Source organism: Oncorhynchus keta, unplaced genomic scaffold (assembly GCF_023373465.1).
Source record: "Oncorhynchus keta strain PuntledgeMale-10-30-2019 unplaced genomic scaffold, Oket_V2 Un_contig_1006_pilon_pilon, whole genome shotgun sequence".
Lineage (NCBI taxonomy): Eukaryota > Metazoa > Chordata > Actinopteri > Salmoniformes > Salmonidae > Oncorhynchus > Oncorhynchus keta.
The window spans coordinates 128,511-147,501 of record NW_026277003.1 but is presented as its reverse complement, the minus strand read 5'-3'; the positions used below and the strand labels follow the sequence as shown (position 1 = coordinate 147,501).

General features: G+C 44.2%; 1 protein-coding gene across 1 annotated transcript in view; it reads right to left on the bottom strand.

The window, feature by feature from the left end:
* Positions 1 to 18,991, bottom strand: part of LOC127916918 (voltage-dependent calcium channel subunit alpha-2/delta-1-like) — a 62,481-nt gene that overhangs the window by 28,986 nt on the left and 14,504 nt on the right. The window contains exons 2-3 of the mRNA XM_052500227.1: positions 5,020 to 5,101; positions 3,122 to 3,238 (exon numbers count right to left, since the gene is read on the bottom strand). Of these exons, the coding sequence (XP_052356187.1) occupies positions 3,122 to 3,238; positions 5,020 to 5,101 (199 nt within the window). The remainder of the gene's footprint in view (positions 1 to 3,121; positions 3,239 to 5,019; positions 5,102 to 18,991) is intronic.

Genomic DNA, 18,991 nt, shown 5'->3' with positions numbered 1-18,991 from the left:
CTCTCTTTCTCCATTCCTCTCTTTCTCTCCCTCCATCCCCCCTCCAACCATCTCTCCCATCCTCCATCCCTCTCTTTCTCTATTCCTCTCTTTCTCTCCCTCCATCCCCCCTCCAACCATCTCTCCCATCCTCCATCCCTCTCTTTCTCTATTCCTCTCTTTATCTCCCTCCATCCCCCTCCAACCATCTCTCCCATCCTCCATCCCTCTCTTTCTCTATTCCTCTCTTTCTCTCCCTCCATCCCCCTCTCCAACCATCTCTCCCATCCTCCATCCCTCTCTTTCTCTATTCCTCTCTTTCTCTCCCTCCATCCCCCCTCCAACCATCTCTCCCATCCTCCATCCCTCTCTTTCTCTATTCCTCTCTTTCTCTCCCTCCATCCCCCCTCCAACCATCTCTCCCATCCTCCATCCCTCTTTCTCTATTCCTCTCTTTCTCTCCCTCCATCCCCCCTCCAACCATCTCTCCCATCCTCCATCCCTCTTTCTCTATTCCTCTCTTTCTCTCCCTCCATCCCCCCTCCAACCATCTATCCCACCCTACATCCCTCTCTTTCTCTATTCCTCTCTTTCTCTCCCTCCATCCCCCTCCAACCCTCTATCCCATCCTCCATCCCTCTCTTTCTCTATTCCTCTCTTTCTCTCCCTCCATCCCCCTCCAACCATCTATCCCATCCTCCATCCCTCTTTCTCTATTCCTCTCTTTCTCTCCCTCCATCCCCCTCCAACCATCTATCCCATCCTACATCCCTCTCTTTCTCTATTCCTCTCTTTCTCTCCCTCCATCCCCCTCCAACCATCTATCCCATCCTCCATCCCTCTTTCTCTATTCCTCTCTTTCTCTCCCTCCATCCCCCCTCCAACCATCTATCCCATCCTCCATCCCTCTCTTTCTCTATTCCTCTCTTTCTCTCCCTCCATCCCCCTCCAACCATCTATCCCACCCTCCATCCCTCTCTTTCTCTATTCCTCTCTTTCTCTCCCTCCATCCCCCTCCAACCATCTATCCCACCCTCCATCCCTCTCTTTCTCTATTCCTCTCTTTCTCTCCCTCCATCCCCCCCTCCAACCATCTATCCCATCCTCCATCCCTCTCTTTCTCTATTCCTCTCTTTCTCTCCCTCCATCCCCCCTCCAACCATCTATCCCACCCTCCATCCCTCTCTTTCTCTATTCCTCTCTTTCTCTCCCTCCATCCCCCCCTCCAACCATCTATCCCATCCTCCATCCCTCTCTTTCTCTATTCCTCTCTTTCTCTCCCTCCATCCCCCTCCAACCATCTATCCCACCCTACATCCCTCTTTCTCTATTCCTCTCTTTCTCTCCCTCCATCCCCCTCCAACCATCTATCCCACCCTCCATCCCTCTCTTTCTCCATTCCTCTCTTCTTCTTCCACACATCACTCTCCCCCTTCTCTCTCCTTCCCTCCCTCCATCCCCCTCCAACCATCTATCCCACCCTCCATCCCTCTCTTTCTCCATTCCTCTCTTCTTCTTCCACACATCACTCTCCCCCTTCTCTCTCCTTCCCTCCCTCCATCCCCCTCCAACCATCTATCCCACCCTCCATCCCTCTCTTTCTCCATTCCTCTCTTCTTCTTCCACACATCACTCTCCCCCTTCTCTCTCCTGCTCTCCCTCCATCCCCCTCCAACCATCTATCCCACCCTACATCCCTCTCTTTCTCTATTCCTCTCTTTCTCTCCCTCCATCCCCCTCCAACCATCTATCCCACCCTCCATCCCTCTCTTTCTCCATTCCTCTCTTCTTCTTCCACACATCACTCTCCCCCTTCTCTCTCTTTCTCTCCCTCCATCCCCCTCCAACCATCTATCCCACCCTCCATCCCTCTCTTTCTCCATTCCTCTCTTCTTCTTCCACACATCACTCTCCCCTTCTCTCTCCTTCCCTCCCTCCATCCACACATCCAGTGAAGAGTTAAACATTCAGAACTGAACACCCTCTGTGACGCGTGCAGGTGAAACCTGACAGATGGTGTTTATCAGAGCTCAGAACAAATGTTGCATTACATCTCTATCTATCTACATCTATTTACCCCATTACCTAATCTATCAGCAGTGTGTGTGTGTGTCTAACAGTGTGTGTCAGCATTGTATTTTTATCACAATGCCAAACAAAGAAAACAACTATCTCGTTAAAACCTGACTGCAATTATTGTGATGTGAGAAAAACAAAGGGGCTTATGACTGACAGGGTAATTAACACCTGCTACCACGGCAACCCACAGACTTAATTGAATTCTGGCCCAAGTCAGATCGATCCTGATTGATCGAGACAAACAATGCCTGGGGACTTTAATTGACTTTACTCAGGTGGTGGTAGGAGAAAGTTATGTGGATGGGATAGGTATTATACAGAGGGCATCAGGACACAGCGCGGAGAACTTTGAGTCTGACATTGTCTAGTCATAAAGGAAAAGATGGCAGTATGATATTTGTTAACCACAAATGGGATTTGCCCCCCTTTCGCCCTAAGCCTATCACTAACCTAATTCAACAACAAATAGCTCACATTCTTGGTCATCATTTCCGATATCATCAATTTGCCTTTTCTAACACGGTCTATTGAAGTCTCAGAGCCATAAGGATTTCCACACACATTTAATCCAGTTGAAACATACTGAGAATGTACTCAATTATGGGCTACTACTGTTGGTCAGTCTTTCATTTTGAAAGGGACCAATTTATCCAATCTGTGAAATGAAGCCAATCTGTGCAATGATGCGATAAATCAAGTGCGAGTGAGAAACAAAAACCTGCAGATACTGCAGCCCTCCAGGAGATGAGTTTCATACCCTTCTTTCTTGGTATTAAGGTGCGTGTGTGTGTGACTTTGTCTGCATCTGTGTGTGTGTGTGTGTGTGTGTGTGTGTGTGTGTGTGTGTGTGTGTGTGAGTAACTTTGTGTGTGTGTGTGTGTGTGTGTGTGTGTGTGTGTGTGTGTGTGTGTGTGTGTGTGTGTGTGTGTGTGTGTGTGTGTGTGTGTGTGTGTGTGTGTGTGTGTGTGAGAAACTTTGTCTGCGTGTGTGTGTGTGTGAAAAACTTTTTCTGCGTGTGTGTGTGTGTGTGTGTGTGTGTGAACTGCTATGAACTGGTACTCACCTTGAGAGCACGAGAACGGTTGGCCAGGAGATTCTCGATGTTCCCCGCTGCATTAGCCACCAGCTGGCTGGCATCGTTGGACCCCACACTGAAGTACTTCCTGTGGCTCTGGAAGATCTGCACCAATCAGGAGATAGAGGGTCAAAGGTGACACTGGACCAATCAGGAGAGAGTGATACTTTGATAAAATATTGACATTGTGTATCTTAGAATTGTACCTATGAGGATAGTCACAAAAAATGTACTTGATTACGTTTATTTGCAGGGACAATGAACACAATAATCCAAATGTATGTAAATGTGTCAGATGTGTCAACTGTGTCAAATCATGATGTCACCACTGTGTGTACAATGCCAGTGTAAATCAAGCAACATTATGCCACATTGGAGCACAACGGCAAACACCATTTACTGAATATGGAATATGTTTCAGCAAGAGGAATTAAACAATAAAAAAACAAATGCCAAACAGCCAATTATATAGCAGCCGGAGGGGCTTTCTAGGTCCGACATTAAAACCACAGGCTTGTAGTGTGTGAATGTGTGTGTTTACTTAGCTAACCTCTGTGGGGCTGTGCTATGTGTTTCTGCTTGTCCATGAGTAATGCTACTGATGGTTATTCTCCACATGCTCTTTCTGCTTACAAGCAAACACAATCCCCTCCCCTGTGTAGTAAACAAAGCAGCCATGCTGCCAGAGGTCTCAATGAAGGAAACCTACATTTATTCTACTGCAACAGGACAAAGGAATGTACAGTCGACCATTGATATTATCCCACTCTCTATCTATATATATGCTATAGGGTCAAGATTAGGTCATAAAGTCTAGCTATTTTCCCTCACCCCATGAGCATCAAATGATGCCTGCGACAGGAAATTAGCTCCAAACGTGGTATAACACCGTCATGGTAAAGATGTCTGCTTTTCTTTTTCTTCTAAATGTCTGTGATGACAAGCAGGGCAAGAGGCAGCCCTGATATGGTGTCTGTTATGGGTATTTTCCTGAGAATACTGTGTTGCTCAAGGGAAATCATGCCTGTGTGTTGTCCCTGGGACGTCATGCATTGTGTGTGTGTGTCTGAAAAATGTCATCCAAAAGGAATCTGAAATACATTGACAATTACTGTGATGATTATTGTGCATTTCATATTTCACATTTCACATTTCATATTTTTTTTGTTTTCTGGTTATACATTGTTATTGATTATTGCATTGTTGGGCTATAGGTTTGCAAGAAAGACATTTTCACTGTACTTGTGCATGTGACATTTAAACGAGACATAATTACAGAGGCTCCATATCAGGCCTGGCTCGGCAAGAGGAGGAGAGTTGTCATAGGGTTATAGCAATCAACACAAGGGATGTGTCCCAAAAGGCACCCTATACCCCATATAGTGCACTACTTATGACCAGAGCCCCCTGCATAGGGAATAGGGTGCCATTTGGAATGCAGCCAGAGTAACAGCTCCTCCTAACTGTCCATATCATGTAAGCTTGTTAGGGAAGTGGATAGGGATGTGGTGTTTGGAGTTGACACTGATAGTCCTTGAGTGTGGACATTCCCCCCGCAGAATACTGTAAGCAGATGTCCCACATATCACTAATGAGATGGCACTTTGTAAAGTCCAGATCTGTTGTGACAACCATCATTGTATTGGATGTGACACACATCAAACAGGAGAGGTCAGGAGTATGTGTGCGCATGTGTGTGTGTGTGTGTGTGTGCGCGTATATGTGTGTGCGCATGCGTATATTGATTGTTGAAATCCAGAGTTGTGGATGTGTGACTATGGGGTTGCAAGCTTCCTGTGCGTTTGAGAGGAGTGTGGTGGTGTGGTATATGCACGTTTGTGCACGTCTGTGTTCCTATGTTTACAAGGTGTTCCTGTGTGTCCCACCTGTATGAGGTTCTGCACTCCGCTGGCTGTGTCCGTCAGTGTGACCAGCTCCTGTTGCATCTTCTCCACCCATTCCTTTATCCTGAGGAAACAATGAAAGCACCAATCAAAATCATTCAAATTCATTTACTTCCTGTAACTCATCGAATCCGATGATCAAATGGTTTTACTTATCCAATCACATTGATATCTCTGAACTGCTGTTTTCAGGATCATTGGTACCAAACAAAAGACAATGGACTGAAACAGGGAGGGAAATACTGAACTGTTCAGTAAGAAACGTTTTTGTTTTTCTGTTGCAAAACAGTTTGCTTCAGTGTGCCATAATAAATAAGACCCTGAAGGTGCAGAACGATCCAATAGAAATACATGTCAAATAGAATAAAGAATCAAGTTAGCTCTATGTTACATTTCCATCTGCAAAGCTGTGAATGTTCCGCCTCACTGCATAAATAATCTTGACTTACTTCGATTCGCCAATCACCTTGCAGTAGATACCACATGACGACACATTAACAGAGCAGTTGAGTCAGGCAGTAACAGTACTGCTGACTATCACTTTATGCAAAACATATCTCGCCATGCAGGCTAATAAATTCAGCGTTCTATAAAATAGTAATGTTTACCCTGAGTATATGTGTTTTGACTCCCCATTAACTGTGCATTAGAGTAGAGGATATATTCATGGTTGTCAGTGGGTGAGTAACAAGGACAGGGGTGAGATAGCAGATCATGTATGCAGGGATAGTAGAGGGAGAAATTAGTAACAGCAAGACTCCATTCTATCATCAGGCTTTATTTTCATTGTGTTAATGAGATACAAATAAACTACCTGTACCCTATACAGAAACGGAACACTAGTTAACTGGCTCAATAAACTGTCTGTACCCCATACAGAAACGGAACACTAGTTAACTGGCTCAATAAACTGTCTGTACCCCATACAGAAACGGAACACTAGTTAACTGGCTCAATAAACTGTCTGTACCCTATACAGAAACGGAACACTAGTTAACTGGCTCAATAAACTGTCTGTACCCTATACAGAAACGGAACACTAGTTAACTGGCTCAATAAACTGTCTGTACCCTATACAGAAACGGAACACTAGTTAACTGGCTCAATAAACTGTCTGTACCCTATACAGAAACGGAACACTAGTTAACTGGCTCAATAAACTGTCTGTACCCTATACAGAAACGGAACACTAGTTAACTGGCTCAATAAACTGTCTGTACCCTATACAGAAACGGAACACTAGTTAACTGGCTCAATAAACTGTCTGTACCCTATACAGAAACGGAACACTAGTTAACTGGCTCAATAAACTGTCTGTACCCTATACAGAAACGGAACACTAGTTAACTGGCTCAATAAACTGTCTGTACCCTATACAGAAACGGAACACTAGTTAACTGGCTCAATAAACTGTCTGTACCCTATACAGAAACGGAACACTAGTTAACTGGCTCAATAAACTGTCTGCACCCTATACAGAAACGGAACACTAGTTAACTGGCTCAATAAACTGTCTGTACCCTATACAGAAACGGAACACTAGTTAACTGGCTCAATAAACTGTCTGTACCCTATACAGAAACGGAACACTAGTTAACTGGCTCAATAAACTGTCTGCACCCTATACAGAAACGGAACACTAGTTAACTGGCTCAATAAACTGTCTGCACCCTATACAGAAACGGAACACTAGTTAACTGGCTCAATAAACTGTCTGCACCCTATACAGAAACGGAACACTAGTTAACTGGCTCAATAAACTGTCTGTACCCTATACAGAAACGGAACACTAGTTAACTGGCTCAATAAACTGTCTGTACCCTATACAGAAACGGAACACTAGTTAACTGGCTCAATAAACTGTCTGTACCCTATACAGAAACGGAACACTAGTTAACTGGCTCAATAAACTGTCTGTACCCTATACAGAAACGGAACACTAGTTAACTGGCTCAATAAACTGTCTGTACCCTATACAGAAACGGAACACTAGTTAACTGGCTCAATAAACTGTCTGTACCCTATACAGAAACGGAACACTAGTTAACTGGCTCAATAAACTGTCTGTACCCTATACAGAAACGGAACACTAGTTAACTGGCTCAATAAACTGTCTGTACCCTATACAGAAACGGAACACTAGTTAACTGGCTCAATAAACTGTCTGTACCCTATACAGAAACGGAACACTAGTTAACTGGCTCAATAAACTGTCTGTACCCTATACAGAAACGGAACACTAGTTAACTGGCTCAATAAACTGTCTGTACCCTATACAGAAACGGAACACTAGTTAACTGGCTCAATAAACTGTCTGTACCCTATACAGAAACGGAACACTAGTTAACTGGCTCAATAAACTGTCTGTACCCTATACAGAAACAGAACAATATTTAACTGCCTGGCCAGTTCCCCTCTCTCCACTGGGATTCTCTGCCTCTAACCCTATTACAGGGGCTGAGTCACTGGCTTACTGGTGCTCTTCCATGCCGTCCCTAGGAGGGGTGCGTCACTTGAGTAGGTTGAGTCACTGACGTGGTCTTCCTGTCTGGGTTGGCGCCCCCCCTTGGGTTGTGCCGTTGCGGAGTTCTTTGTGGGCTATACTCGGCCTTGTCTCAGGATGGTAAGTTGCTGGTGGAAGATATCCCTCTCGTGGTGTGGGGGCTGTGCTTTAGCAAAGTGGGTGGGGTTATAGCCTGCCTGTTTGGCCCTGTCCGGGGGTATCATCGGACGGGGCCACAGTGTCTCCTGACCCCTCCTGTCTCAGCCTCCATTATTTATGCTGCAGTAGTTTATGTGTCGGGGGGCTAGGGTCAGTCTGTTATATCTGGAGTATTTCTCCTGTCTTATCCGGTGTCCAGTGTGAATTTAAGTATGCTCTCTCTAATTCTCTCTTTCTCTCTCTCGGAGGACCTGAGCCCTAGGACCATGCCTCAGGACTACCTGCTATGATGACTCCTTGTTGTCCCCAGTCCACCTGGTTGTGCTGCTGCTTCACCTGGCTAATCTGCCTGCGGCCATGCTTGTCATTAATGAACATTTGAACATCTTGGCCATGTTTTGTTATAATCTCCAACTGGCACAGCCAGAAGAGGACTGGCCACACCTCATGGCCTGGTTCCTCTCTAGGTTTCTTCCTAGGTTTTGGCCTTTCTAGGGAATTTTTCCTAGCCACTGTGCTTCTACACCTGCATTGCTTGCTGTTTGGGGTTTTAGGCTGGGTTTCTGTACAGCACTTTAATATATCAACTGATGTAAGAAGGGCTATATAAATACATTTGATTTGATCTGCCTCAATAAACTGTCTGTACCCTATCCAGAAACTGAACAATAGTTAATAGGCTCAACGGTGTATACAGTATGAATTAAGTAAACACTGAAAGTGTGTCAAGTTCACAGTGAGAATGAGTGGTTCCCTCATTGTTCTGAAGAGAAAAGGTCCATATGTAACCATAAGACCAAATGTGTTATAAATAAATGGATTGAGACACATTGAATAACCAGCATAGCTGCCATTTTGAACACATTTTTGTCCTCTGTTGAAAATGTTTTGCTACAGCGTGCCCTATTGAACACGAATCTGGTCACATACAATAGCGATGAAATTGACGCATTGTTGACGTGGGGATTGTGGACTGCATTGGCTCATTCATTACACTAGCAGTAGGGAATAGTCTAGAAGTGGGTGAATGGTCTATCCACAGGTAAACACAGTGATTGAGTGTGCAAATTTCCAAACAGCAGGTAAATACATCTACTTGCTGTGTCCAAAATCGCACCCTATTCCTTATATAGTGCACTACTTTAGACCAGAGCCCTATGGCCCTGGTCAAACCTAGTGCAATATATAGAGAATAGGGTGCCATTTGAGACTCATCCCTGGTTTGAAGGACACCATAGCAGTACATGAACTCTCAACATAGTTAGGGGAGGAAGTATGAATCCATATCCATGATCTCATCAAGTGTCAAACACCTAGATGAATCTTATTACTTGACAAGTGAGACGTGGTACAGGCTCATCTTCTAGGGAGAAACACACACACACACGAATAAAAACATGCAGGCAGGCACGCACCTTGCCCCCCACTCTCAACACACACACACACACACACACACACACACACAACACACACACACACACACACACACACACACACACACACACACACACACACACACACACACACACATGAATAAAAACATGTAGGCAGGCACGCACCTTACCCCCCTCTCTCAACACACACAAACGTGTTAAAAATCCTTGTCAATAACCATTAAAAATGCATGACTGGGGGTCATAAGGGAAATGAACTATTTTCCCCCAGGTATGTTTTAACCCATTCCACTATACAGAAGTGCATTAGCCCTTGACTTTGGATACGTGTTATGTTATCCTGTCTAATAACCCACACTGCAATGTGACTAGGGCTCGTGCTGTAAAACGTACAGAATCAGTCAAATGTTTGGACACACCTACTCATTCCAGGGTTTTCTTTGTTTTTACTATTTTCTACATTGTAGAATAACAGTGAAGACATCAAAACAATGAAATAACACATATGGAATCATGTTGTAACCAAAAAAGTGTAAAACAAATCTAAATATATTTTATAATTGATATTCTTCAAAGTAGCCACCCTTTGCCTTGATGACAGCTTTGCGCACTCTTGGCATTCTCTCAACCAGCTTCATGAGGTCGTCACCTGGAATGCATGTCAATTAACAGGTAGGCCTTGTTAAAAGTTAACTTGTGGAATATCTTTTCTTTTTTAATTTGTTTGAGCCAATCAGTTGTGTTGTGACAAGGTGTTATTTAATAGTTTTGATGTCTTCACTATTATTCTACAATGTAGAAAATAGTAAAAATAAAGAAAAACCCTGAAATGAGTAGCTGTGTCCAGACTTTTGACTGGTGCTGTATATACAGCTCAGAGAAGCAGCTGTCTGGGGGGGCTTGGGGGCAAGGCTGGAGTACTATCAGCACATTTCTGATCACACACACACACACACACACACACACACCTTTCATCCTAACCCCTCCATGAAGATATTAGTGCATTAAACACCCTTGAGCCAGCACCACTGAGTCAGCACCACTGAGCCAGCACCACTGAGCCAGCACCACTGAGCCAGCACCACTGAGTCAGCACCACTGACACACCGCTGCTCAAGGCCCTTAGCTCACAGCAGGAATAGCTTCTAGGGGTCACAGTAAGGTCCTAGCCTGCAGAGTCAGCTTTTGTCTGCTATGTGCAACAGGGTGGGCCCTGGAAATGTGTCCCATGGTCCTATCCAACAGCCTAGGCAGATGCAACAGGTGCCCTCGGCAATGAGGTCCTCTGTTAAAATGTAAATGTGTTGCCGCTGCATTTGGACAGGAGATGCAGAGAGAAACAGATCACATTTAGAACGCAGAATTGATCAAATAATGAATAGACTTCATATTCTCTATGATGAGGCTCTACGACTGAACATATGGGCTGGCTATTTTCAATCCTTCTCTGAATACTGACCTTATGTTCTAGCTTTTATGCCGTGTTCCCTCAGGTAACCAACAACAGGTGGAAGAGCTTAGTAAATCTGGCCAAAAGCCAACTCTGCTTCGCGATTAAACAATGATTAGTTCTTACAGTATCCAATACTGTATAATAACTACAGACAGACGGTACAGCCTACAGCCAATTTGTTCTGTGTGTGTGTGTGTTCAGCCCCATAACTTGTTTGAAACAGGAGATGCAGCCGGTAATGAGGAGAGGGGAGCAACAATAAACCTTGTCCCATGGAGGGCCACCGTTTCTGAGTAAAGATAATGTAACTGTCCTGTAGCCTCTGGCAGCTATGGAGGACCCAGAGGTCAGAGTGTTGGTTCAAAAATGACACCACATTACTATTGGTACACAGTGAACTAACGACTGTGATAAAAGCATCGCGAAAAAGCTTGTTTCATCTAAAGTTAAGCATTATTATTCATGTCTCTAAACAAATAAGGGTTCTTGTATTGTTTAAAAAGACAAGCTCTACCTCAACACATAATGTAAAAAGTGTGATGTTACCACAAAGGAGGAAAAGCAATGCTTTTCTCTCAAATACAAACCATGAAGTAATGTCTAAAAAAGAGGTTTCAACACTTAAAGAACTCAACAAAGCCCTCTGAGAGGATGGAAACTTGGAGCGGGTCATGGAAAAACGAGATAACATCGCCCTACCCCTCCCCTCTCATTTCTCCCTCTCTCTCTCCCTAGCGAAGGGGAAACAGAGAGAGGGGGGGTGGGCTTTGAGGCGGGAAAACCCAAAATGGCTGGTGAGCCAGAGAGAGAGAGAGAGAGCCGAGCAATACAGCCAGTTGCACACTCCGGGGCTGGGACTGAGTGGAGCCTTGTGAAACTCAGCCAAGTGTAAAGAGAGAGACCCATAACCCCCTAGAGCCTTTTCTCTCGCTGTCTTGCTGCTTGTGTTCTTAACATCCCCCACTTACACAACAGACTGTGCACATTTAGAAAACGGCGGCCGTTTTTCATTTTCTCTTTCTTGCCATCCTCCTCTTGCACAATGTAATGTTTGGGTTTGTTTTGCTCCGTGGAGAGAGCAGAGCGCAGATCAACATGGGTACACTGCCGGAGGTGCGCCCGAGGAGAGAGGAGACTGGTTTTTACTTTGGATGAATATATAATCTGATATGCAGAGGGAAAGCCTCCACTTTAAAAGAAATGACATGGACCTCCCACAAGGTTTCTTGCCGAGACATTTCAATTTAAATGCGTGTCTGTGAATTCCAAATGGAGAGGTGGTGATTGTTTAAACATGACTACATGGGAATGAATTCAGATAGGACAGATGGTTACTATTGAATTAAGACGTGACCTGCTTCGTGCAGTATGGCACTCAGTTATTTTGTCAAAGACATATGATATGAGTGTTTTTATTTTCACAATATCAGTAAGCCATCCAAATACACCCCACCACATACAGGTGATTAGATAAAGATATTTAAATTGTTCAGAGAGTTCATTGGAGAGTTCCCCACTACTGGCAATGAGGATCTTTTGGTTAATCTTTTGATTCAATCTTTCAATTGCATCTTAGCCTCACAGAATTAGCCTCTCATATATTTAACCTATTAACCTTGTACAGTAGCTGGTGATTAGACAAATATTTTCTCTCTCTGTAACAGAAGACGCCTCCCCAGACCAGCTGTCACCTGTGTGTATCGGAAAACATTGAAACCAGAGCACTGGGGCCTTCAGAGGACATAATGGGGTTCAAAGGTGAAGGGGTAAGGTGCCCCTCTTAGCCTAATCTCTGTGCACGAGAGCGAGCGCACGCGTGTGGAGGGTCTGTATTATGTATAGTAACTCATCAACTGAAGTGCTATATTGGGGGTGTGATGAAGCATAAAATAGGACAAATGTTTCCCTGAGTGTTCCCCGAGAGTTCAGAGAGTTCCCAGAGCGTTCCCTGACTGTTCCCTGAGTGTTAGAGTAGGATCTGACCCCAAGTGCCCTAGAAACATAGTATTTAACAGTACTATCCTCAACCAGGCCACCTCTCTGAAAGACTTGGAAACACAACACCATATGTTACAGTACAGCACTAACGAACAATAAAACAAATATATGTACTGCATGCTGTATATATCATTATTATCACTTAGTAGCTGTGAACTGTGTTGTTTTACAGGGTCAGCCATAGTAGTACAGCGCCCCTGGAGCCAATTAAAGTTAAGTGCCTTGCTCAAGGGCCATAGTGAACAAGTTGCCCAAGAATAACGTGTTTAGCCAATAACCACGCACAACACAGAGTGGAGCATCCAATCCCAGAGCCCGTTACAGAAGAGTGGGAAGCCCAGAATAGCTTGTCTGACTCAGACTGAGAGCATCATTGTCTGACCTCTGGCTGGATTAGCCCTCTGGTTACTTTAGACTACTGAGGCCATTTCTGTTCTCTCCTCTCCATTTCACCCAGCTTCTTATTCAAAATGATGCAGCCATTTCACCCGGCTTTATGTAGCTACTAACTGAAGCAATGGTTACTTTCCAATATCCAGATAACCATTTAGAATACACACCAGAAGGTAATTGAACCATTCTCCTACACTCTTAGAAAGAAAAGTGCTATCTAGAACCTTTAAGGGTTCTTCGGCTGTCAAAGAGGGTTCTATATGGAACCCAAAAGGGTTACACCTTGAACCAAAAAGGGTTCTACATAGAACCGAGAAGGGTTCTCCTGTGGGGACAGTCGAAGAACCCTTTAAGAACCCTTTTTTTCTAAGAGTGTAGATTTTTAAATTCAATTTGTACTGCTACAGTGGTAAATCAAAAAAGAAAAGCATATTCCAAAAGAAACCAACAGCCCCAACTCTGTGTCATGGTTTAAACTATTTTCCCCCCCATTTGGCTGCACTTGACAGTCCCATATTTCAACAACTTTTCAGGTGTCTCAACTTTTCTTCCTACCTTGCTGACAAAAAGGTATTTCCATTGATTAATGTTGCCATTGCACAGTGCACTGTTTGGATGCAGGATTTATTGTGGAGTTGGGACCAACATGCGCAGGTAGCCTACGTTTTCAAGTGATTTGCTTGACAATAAGATGAAGACATCATGACTGGTCGTGTTCATACCGAAGGTAAAAGGTGATACATTTATTACCGTTAAATGACATGTCTTTACTGTCGGGTCCATCAACAAAAATTAAAAATACATGACAAAATAAAGAAGACCATCCAAAATGTCACGTGTATTCTGATACACACTTCAATTAGTGTTACAATGCACTAATGTATCATAAGGCCTTATAAATGAACTTATGAGGCATTTTGTGGGTGCCTAATAGAGTGTGTTTGCTTCATGCTAAGTATGCTAGGCTACTGTAAATATGTTTTGATTAGAAAAGTTTTGTTTTATTTCTCTTAGTTGTAAAGGCATTGTACAATATGCTAACTGGCACATGTCGCTGGGTTCGGCTAGAGCTGGCAAGCAGGCAGTAAAGATGGGCGTTGTCCACCGCTGGGTCAATCTTCCTCACAAAAAGATCCCCGAGAGTTTTTTCTGGAAAGTCTTCCTTCACCTATACCAATAAAGAATTGTATTCCAACCCTCTCTCTCTTTTCTAAAACGTATTCTCCACAGCCACCGTATGCCCTCCACATAGGCCTTATTCATGACCACTTTTTGTCCATGTTTTCATTTCCACCTGCTCTTCTTTCCTCTGCTTCATTGCTCTGATCTGAATGAACTGACCAGGTGAAATCCTGTGAAGTCTTATCCAATCATTGCAGACAAGGAGAGAACAGATTCCCAGTGTGAAAGAGCCAAGTCTCGCTTCTACAAGAACCCATTTAAACAGCAGAAAGTGATGACTACTCTTCAAGGAGACTTTGTTTCAGAAGTGTTGTGTCATTGTCGTCAGATACTGTTTCGTTTCTATGTCAAGTTAGACGTTTAATTCAGGGTTTGGATCTAAAGACGGTAAAACATCTCACGGAATCTCACCTCTCATTTCAACCTTTCATTAGTGATCCTCACACTTCTCCTCATTGCCAAGGCCAACAGCTCTCAATTAGTACACAGGTAGCCTAAAACAGTTACAATGACCCAGAGTAACCACACAGCCACAATGTCAGCCATTTTATTTTTATAAAAACACTGAAGTGGGTTCCAACAGAGTCAGCATTCAGTCAAGCCTAACATGTCCAATGTAATGTTTGGACTCCACAGCTGTACTGTTTTTTAATTTGTTTACTTTTGTTACTTCTGTTTGTATCAGGGCAGAACCTGACACCATGTAAACAACACTAGCCAGTAGAGAGCTCCATCGATTGCAAAGTCAAAAGCCCCATCATTCCTGAGCACTATCATAGAGTAGAAACAGATCGACAAAGAGGTCAAGGCCCCATCGTGAAACAACCCTTAGCCCCATCCCCGCAGTACTTAATGTAGATCTGAAAGATTTGGATAGGTATGGTACTAGTTTCATCTTATCCCTGATAGGCTGGGTGTAGATTTTGCCATATAGCTCACACCTATCCAATCTTTTCACATGATCAGATCTAGGGGGTAGGATGTGTTTCTGGACAGGACACAAACCTAGGATTAGCAGTTACATCTCACATGTAACTGAGATAATCAGTGACCTAACTACCGGTGACCAGTAATTTTCAATGAAAGGAGGAGATGAGACACGAGGACATACACAGCGACTTAACGGTCCCAAGGAGAGCTAGCAACCAAAATTCAACATTACCAAAGTTTATACTAATTTTAGTGACACACCTGCACAGCAGCCAGTTAGACTAAATACACCACTTTCTGAGTCTCTCCTTTCCACCACTCTCTCCTCTTCATTCCTCTCTCTGCTGTTAACACAGGGCTGTTTTGACACTCACACTTTGTCAGCGGAGCCACACTTGATCTCTAAATACTGTCAAACTGTCAGGGAGAAGAAGCACGGCAGCAGGCAGTAACTGCCTGACAGACAGATGCAGACTGGAACGGGGGTGGTTTTTTATATAACATGAGTTATTTATCGGTCTCATACACTGAGTTAGTCTCTGTCCTCAACCCCTTATTAGTGGTGATTTTTCCTTCTGATCTACTCTTCGAGGGATATACCAGTGATATAGGCGTGAGGAGGCGGGAGAGTGCGAGAGAGAGGGAGAGAGAGGCTATAATTTAGCCATCAGATACCTAATAAAAGCTGGTACTGTGGAGCAGCAGGCTTTAATAACCAACCTGACAGAACAATGGCGAAGACAAACAGTCTCTCTCTCTCTTTGGTATCTTTTTTCTCACTGTTTACCTTGCTCTCTCTTTTCTTTGTTGCTCTCCTTGTTTTTCTATTACTCTTTATCTCTCCTTTGCTCCCCTTGCTTTCCCTCCCTCTCCCTCTCCCCCTTTCTCATTTTACCTCTAACCTCCTCTCTCTCCTTCAGTCTGTTTCACTTTAACCATCTCCTTTGCTCTCTATCACTCTCTCCCCTCGCCTCCCTCCCTCCCTCCCTCCCTGAGAGGCAAAAACAGGCAGATAAAGGATAATATCCTCTTTATTTATTGAGGTCAATCACACAGTAATTGTAGGCTTTGTAGCTAGCTGTCTTCCGTTCTCATTATCCTGGGCAGCGAGAGGTTATTGATGTTCTTCTCTCTTTCACTCTTCTCCCACCATCATTTTCCTGTTAAGAAGTCAGAGTACCGGAACTCGGAACCCCTGCTTTGATCTGAGGCGGCTGGTTATGTGGGAACCCATGGCAACTGTGCTTGTTGCACTCCAATGGGTACTTATGGTATAAATAACAACAGAGAGTATATGAGGAGAGGAGAGACTGTCCACTGTTGTCCATGCATGTTAATTTCCCCTACAGTGGAATCTCCATGACATCACAAAATGACAATCATACACAAACAAATACCTTTACTATATCTCACTATACTGCAATACAAGGATGCCTGACACACACACACACACACCTTGTATAACTAACCCTGTGGACACACACAATTCAGTCCCATTCAAAATCCTATTTTCCATAACCCCTTACCCTAACCCCAAAACCTAACCTTAATCTAACCCTAAAACAAACCCTAATTCTAACCCTAACACTAATTCTAACCTAAACCCCCTAAAAATAATATTTGACCTTGTGGGGACTAACAAAAGGTGGTACATTTTTTGTTTGTTTACTATTCTTGTGGGGACTTCTGGTTAAACACTTCCACCCCCACACACACACACCCACATACACGAGAATAGTGTACTGTAGTGTGTACTGTAGTATGTACTGTAGTACATACTGTAACAGACACAGTAAAAATACACCCAGGGGTGTTGTGAAATTTCAGGTTACCACCGAAATGCAGCTTGGAGTGGGTGCTAGTCTATGACCTCATTTCACTTCGGAGGACCTTTTGGTTCCGGACATCTGACAATCATCTGAAATGCCTGCACCAGAGTTCCCACTCCACTGGATCAACCCAGTACTGTAGCAAACCACACCAGCCTTACCCAATCACCAGCCTTACCCAATCCAACCCAACCCATCCATCCCCTCGGCCTCACAAAATACACTATACCCACTTTCATGTGACATGTTAAAAATAGAAGATTAACCCTTCAGTCAAAATGTCCAATTAACATCAGTCTACCACCCACACAATAAGGCTAAGTGCCTCTCTGCTGGGGTTGTTCAGAGTTGAGGTGTCTCTCTGATGAGTCCACTCTGACCCAACCAGTGTTGTAAACACCACTTGTGTCCACACGACTCCATTACAGACCACAAGGCCCATCGTGTCCAAATGCCTCTGTTATTTATTTATTATTGACTTTATAAAGTCTGGGATTAATGTGTGAACTGTTAGACTAACGGACATGAAGCACTGATGACTGAGCCTCCGTTGTTTTGGGGTATTATAGGATGTGTTAGCAAGTGGTGAATATAGCCAATGAATCAAAGACTCATCGTACATTGCAGTCAGACTATTTCCAAGGTACAGAAATTATCAATACATTTGGAATTTTCCCTTTAAGATTTTGTCAAAATTCTGTTAGTTTAGAGCAGATTGGTCAAAAGTTCCTTGAGCTGGTGGTTTTGGTCAAGTTGGCATTCAAGTCTGACTAAGAAGGTTTTTAGCTCAATATATTGAAATAGTGTATCTAAGTTCCTTCAGCTGGGTTTAAATTCAAGGCAAGTTGCTGAGGATAGTTTAGTGATCCTTTAGACAAGGATGTCTTAAATGGCCTTCTCTGTCTCAACAGATAGACATGGTGTTGTAGTATAATCCCAGATCTCATTCCCTGCTCCGGGATTCAAGAATACTGTACAGCGTTACGTTCAACCGGGGTTCCTGTGGTGGACAGGGCATCGGTCCAAACAGCTGTTAACCATTCCCATTCCCAACGTCTGCTGGGCAACGTCTCGGAACGCAATGGAACATTCTGGGAAGTACCATGTGCCACAGGTGGCAGGGGACGACGTAGCCTAGGTTAGTTTAGCGTTAGCATAGCGCTGGGTGATTACTTCTACTTCCAGTCTTCCTAGTGTACACACATCAGGCCAGGCAAAGTAGTCTTTCATTCTTCCCAGAGGCCTGAACCGGAGGAGGGGGTGGAGGAGACACCGGACACTAAAACAACAAACAGGAGGCTGCACATAAAGTGTGGATCCCCCAAGCCTTCAGTGGTGGAACGTGGGGGAGAATTATGGGGTATGGGGGGAACGAGTTAGCGCGGTACAAAGATATCCCAGACCAGTACAACCCACAGGTCTGAGTCAGAGTCAGGACACTCACCCCCTACCCTAGAGGCTAGAGAGATCAAATATAGCCTGTGAGAGAGAGAGAGAGAGAGAGAGAGAGAGAGAGAGAGAGAGAGAGAGGCGAGAAAATCTGAGGCAGAGAGAGAGGGGGAGAGGGGAGAGTGAGAGCAGAGCGAGAGACAGAGAGAGCAGAGAGACAGAGAGAGAGGTGGGAGTGAGAGCAGAGAGAGAGAAAGAGAGAACAAGAGAGAGAGCAGAGACGGAGAGATCAGAGAGAGAGAGAGAGAGAGAGAGAGATCAAAGAGAGAGAGTGCAGCAGAGTTTGCTGTGGGCCCAGACCGTGTGCCCTGGTGTCTGGGTAGCTGGGTAACAGATATAGCCTTTAGCAGCTTACGCAGATGGGCGGTGGGCATTCCTCCTGAAATACACCAGCCTCTGATGGGGAGCGGAGTCATACACAGACATACAACCCGGGTTGGCTTCAAACACCTTTCTAAAATATAACACCGTTAATATGGTCCTAAGTAGACTCTTTTTACCTCTGACAGTTGAAAGTTAAAATATTTATGCAGAATAAGAAACCCATGCGGGATATTAACCCACAACCATGGTGTTAGTTGCGCCACACTCCAAACCACTGAGTCAGTGGAACCTCCTAGTCAACAACTCAGCCTCTGAATACACGGTCGACAAACACCATTGT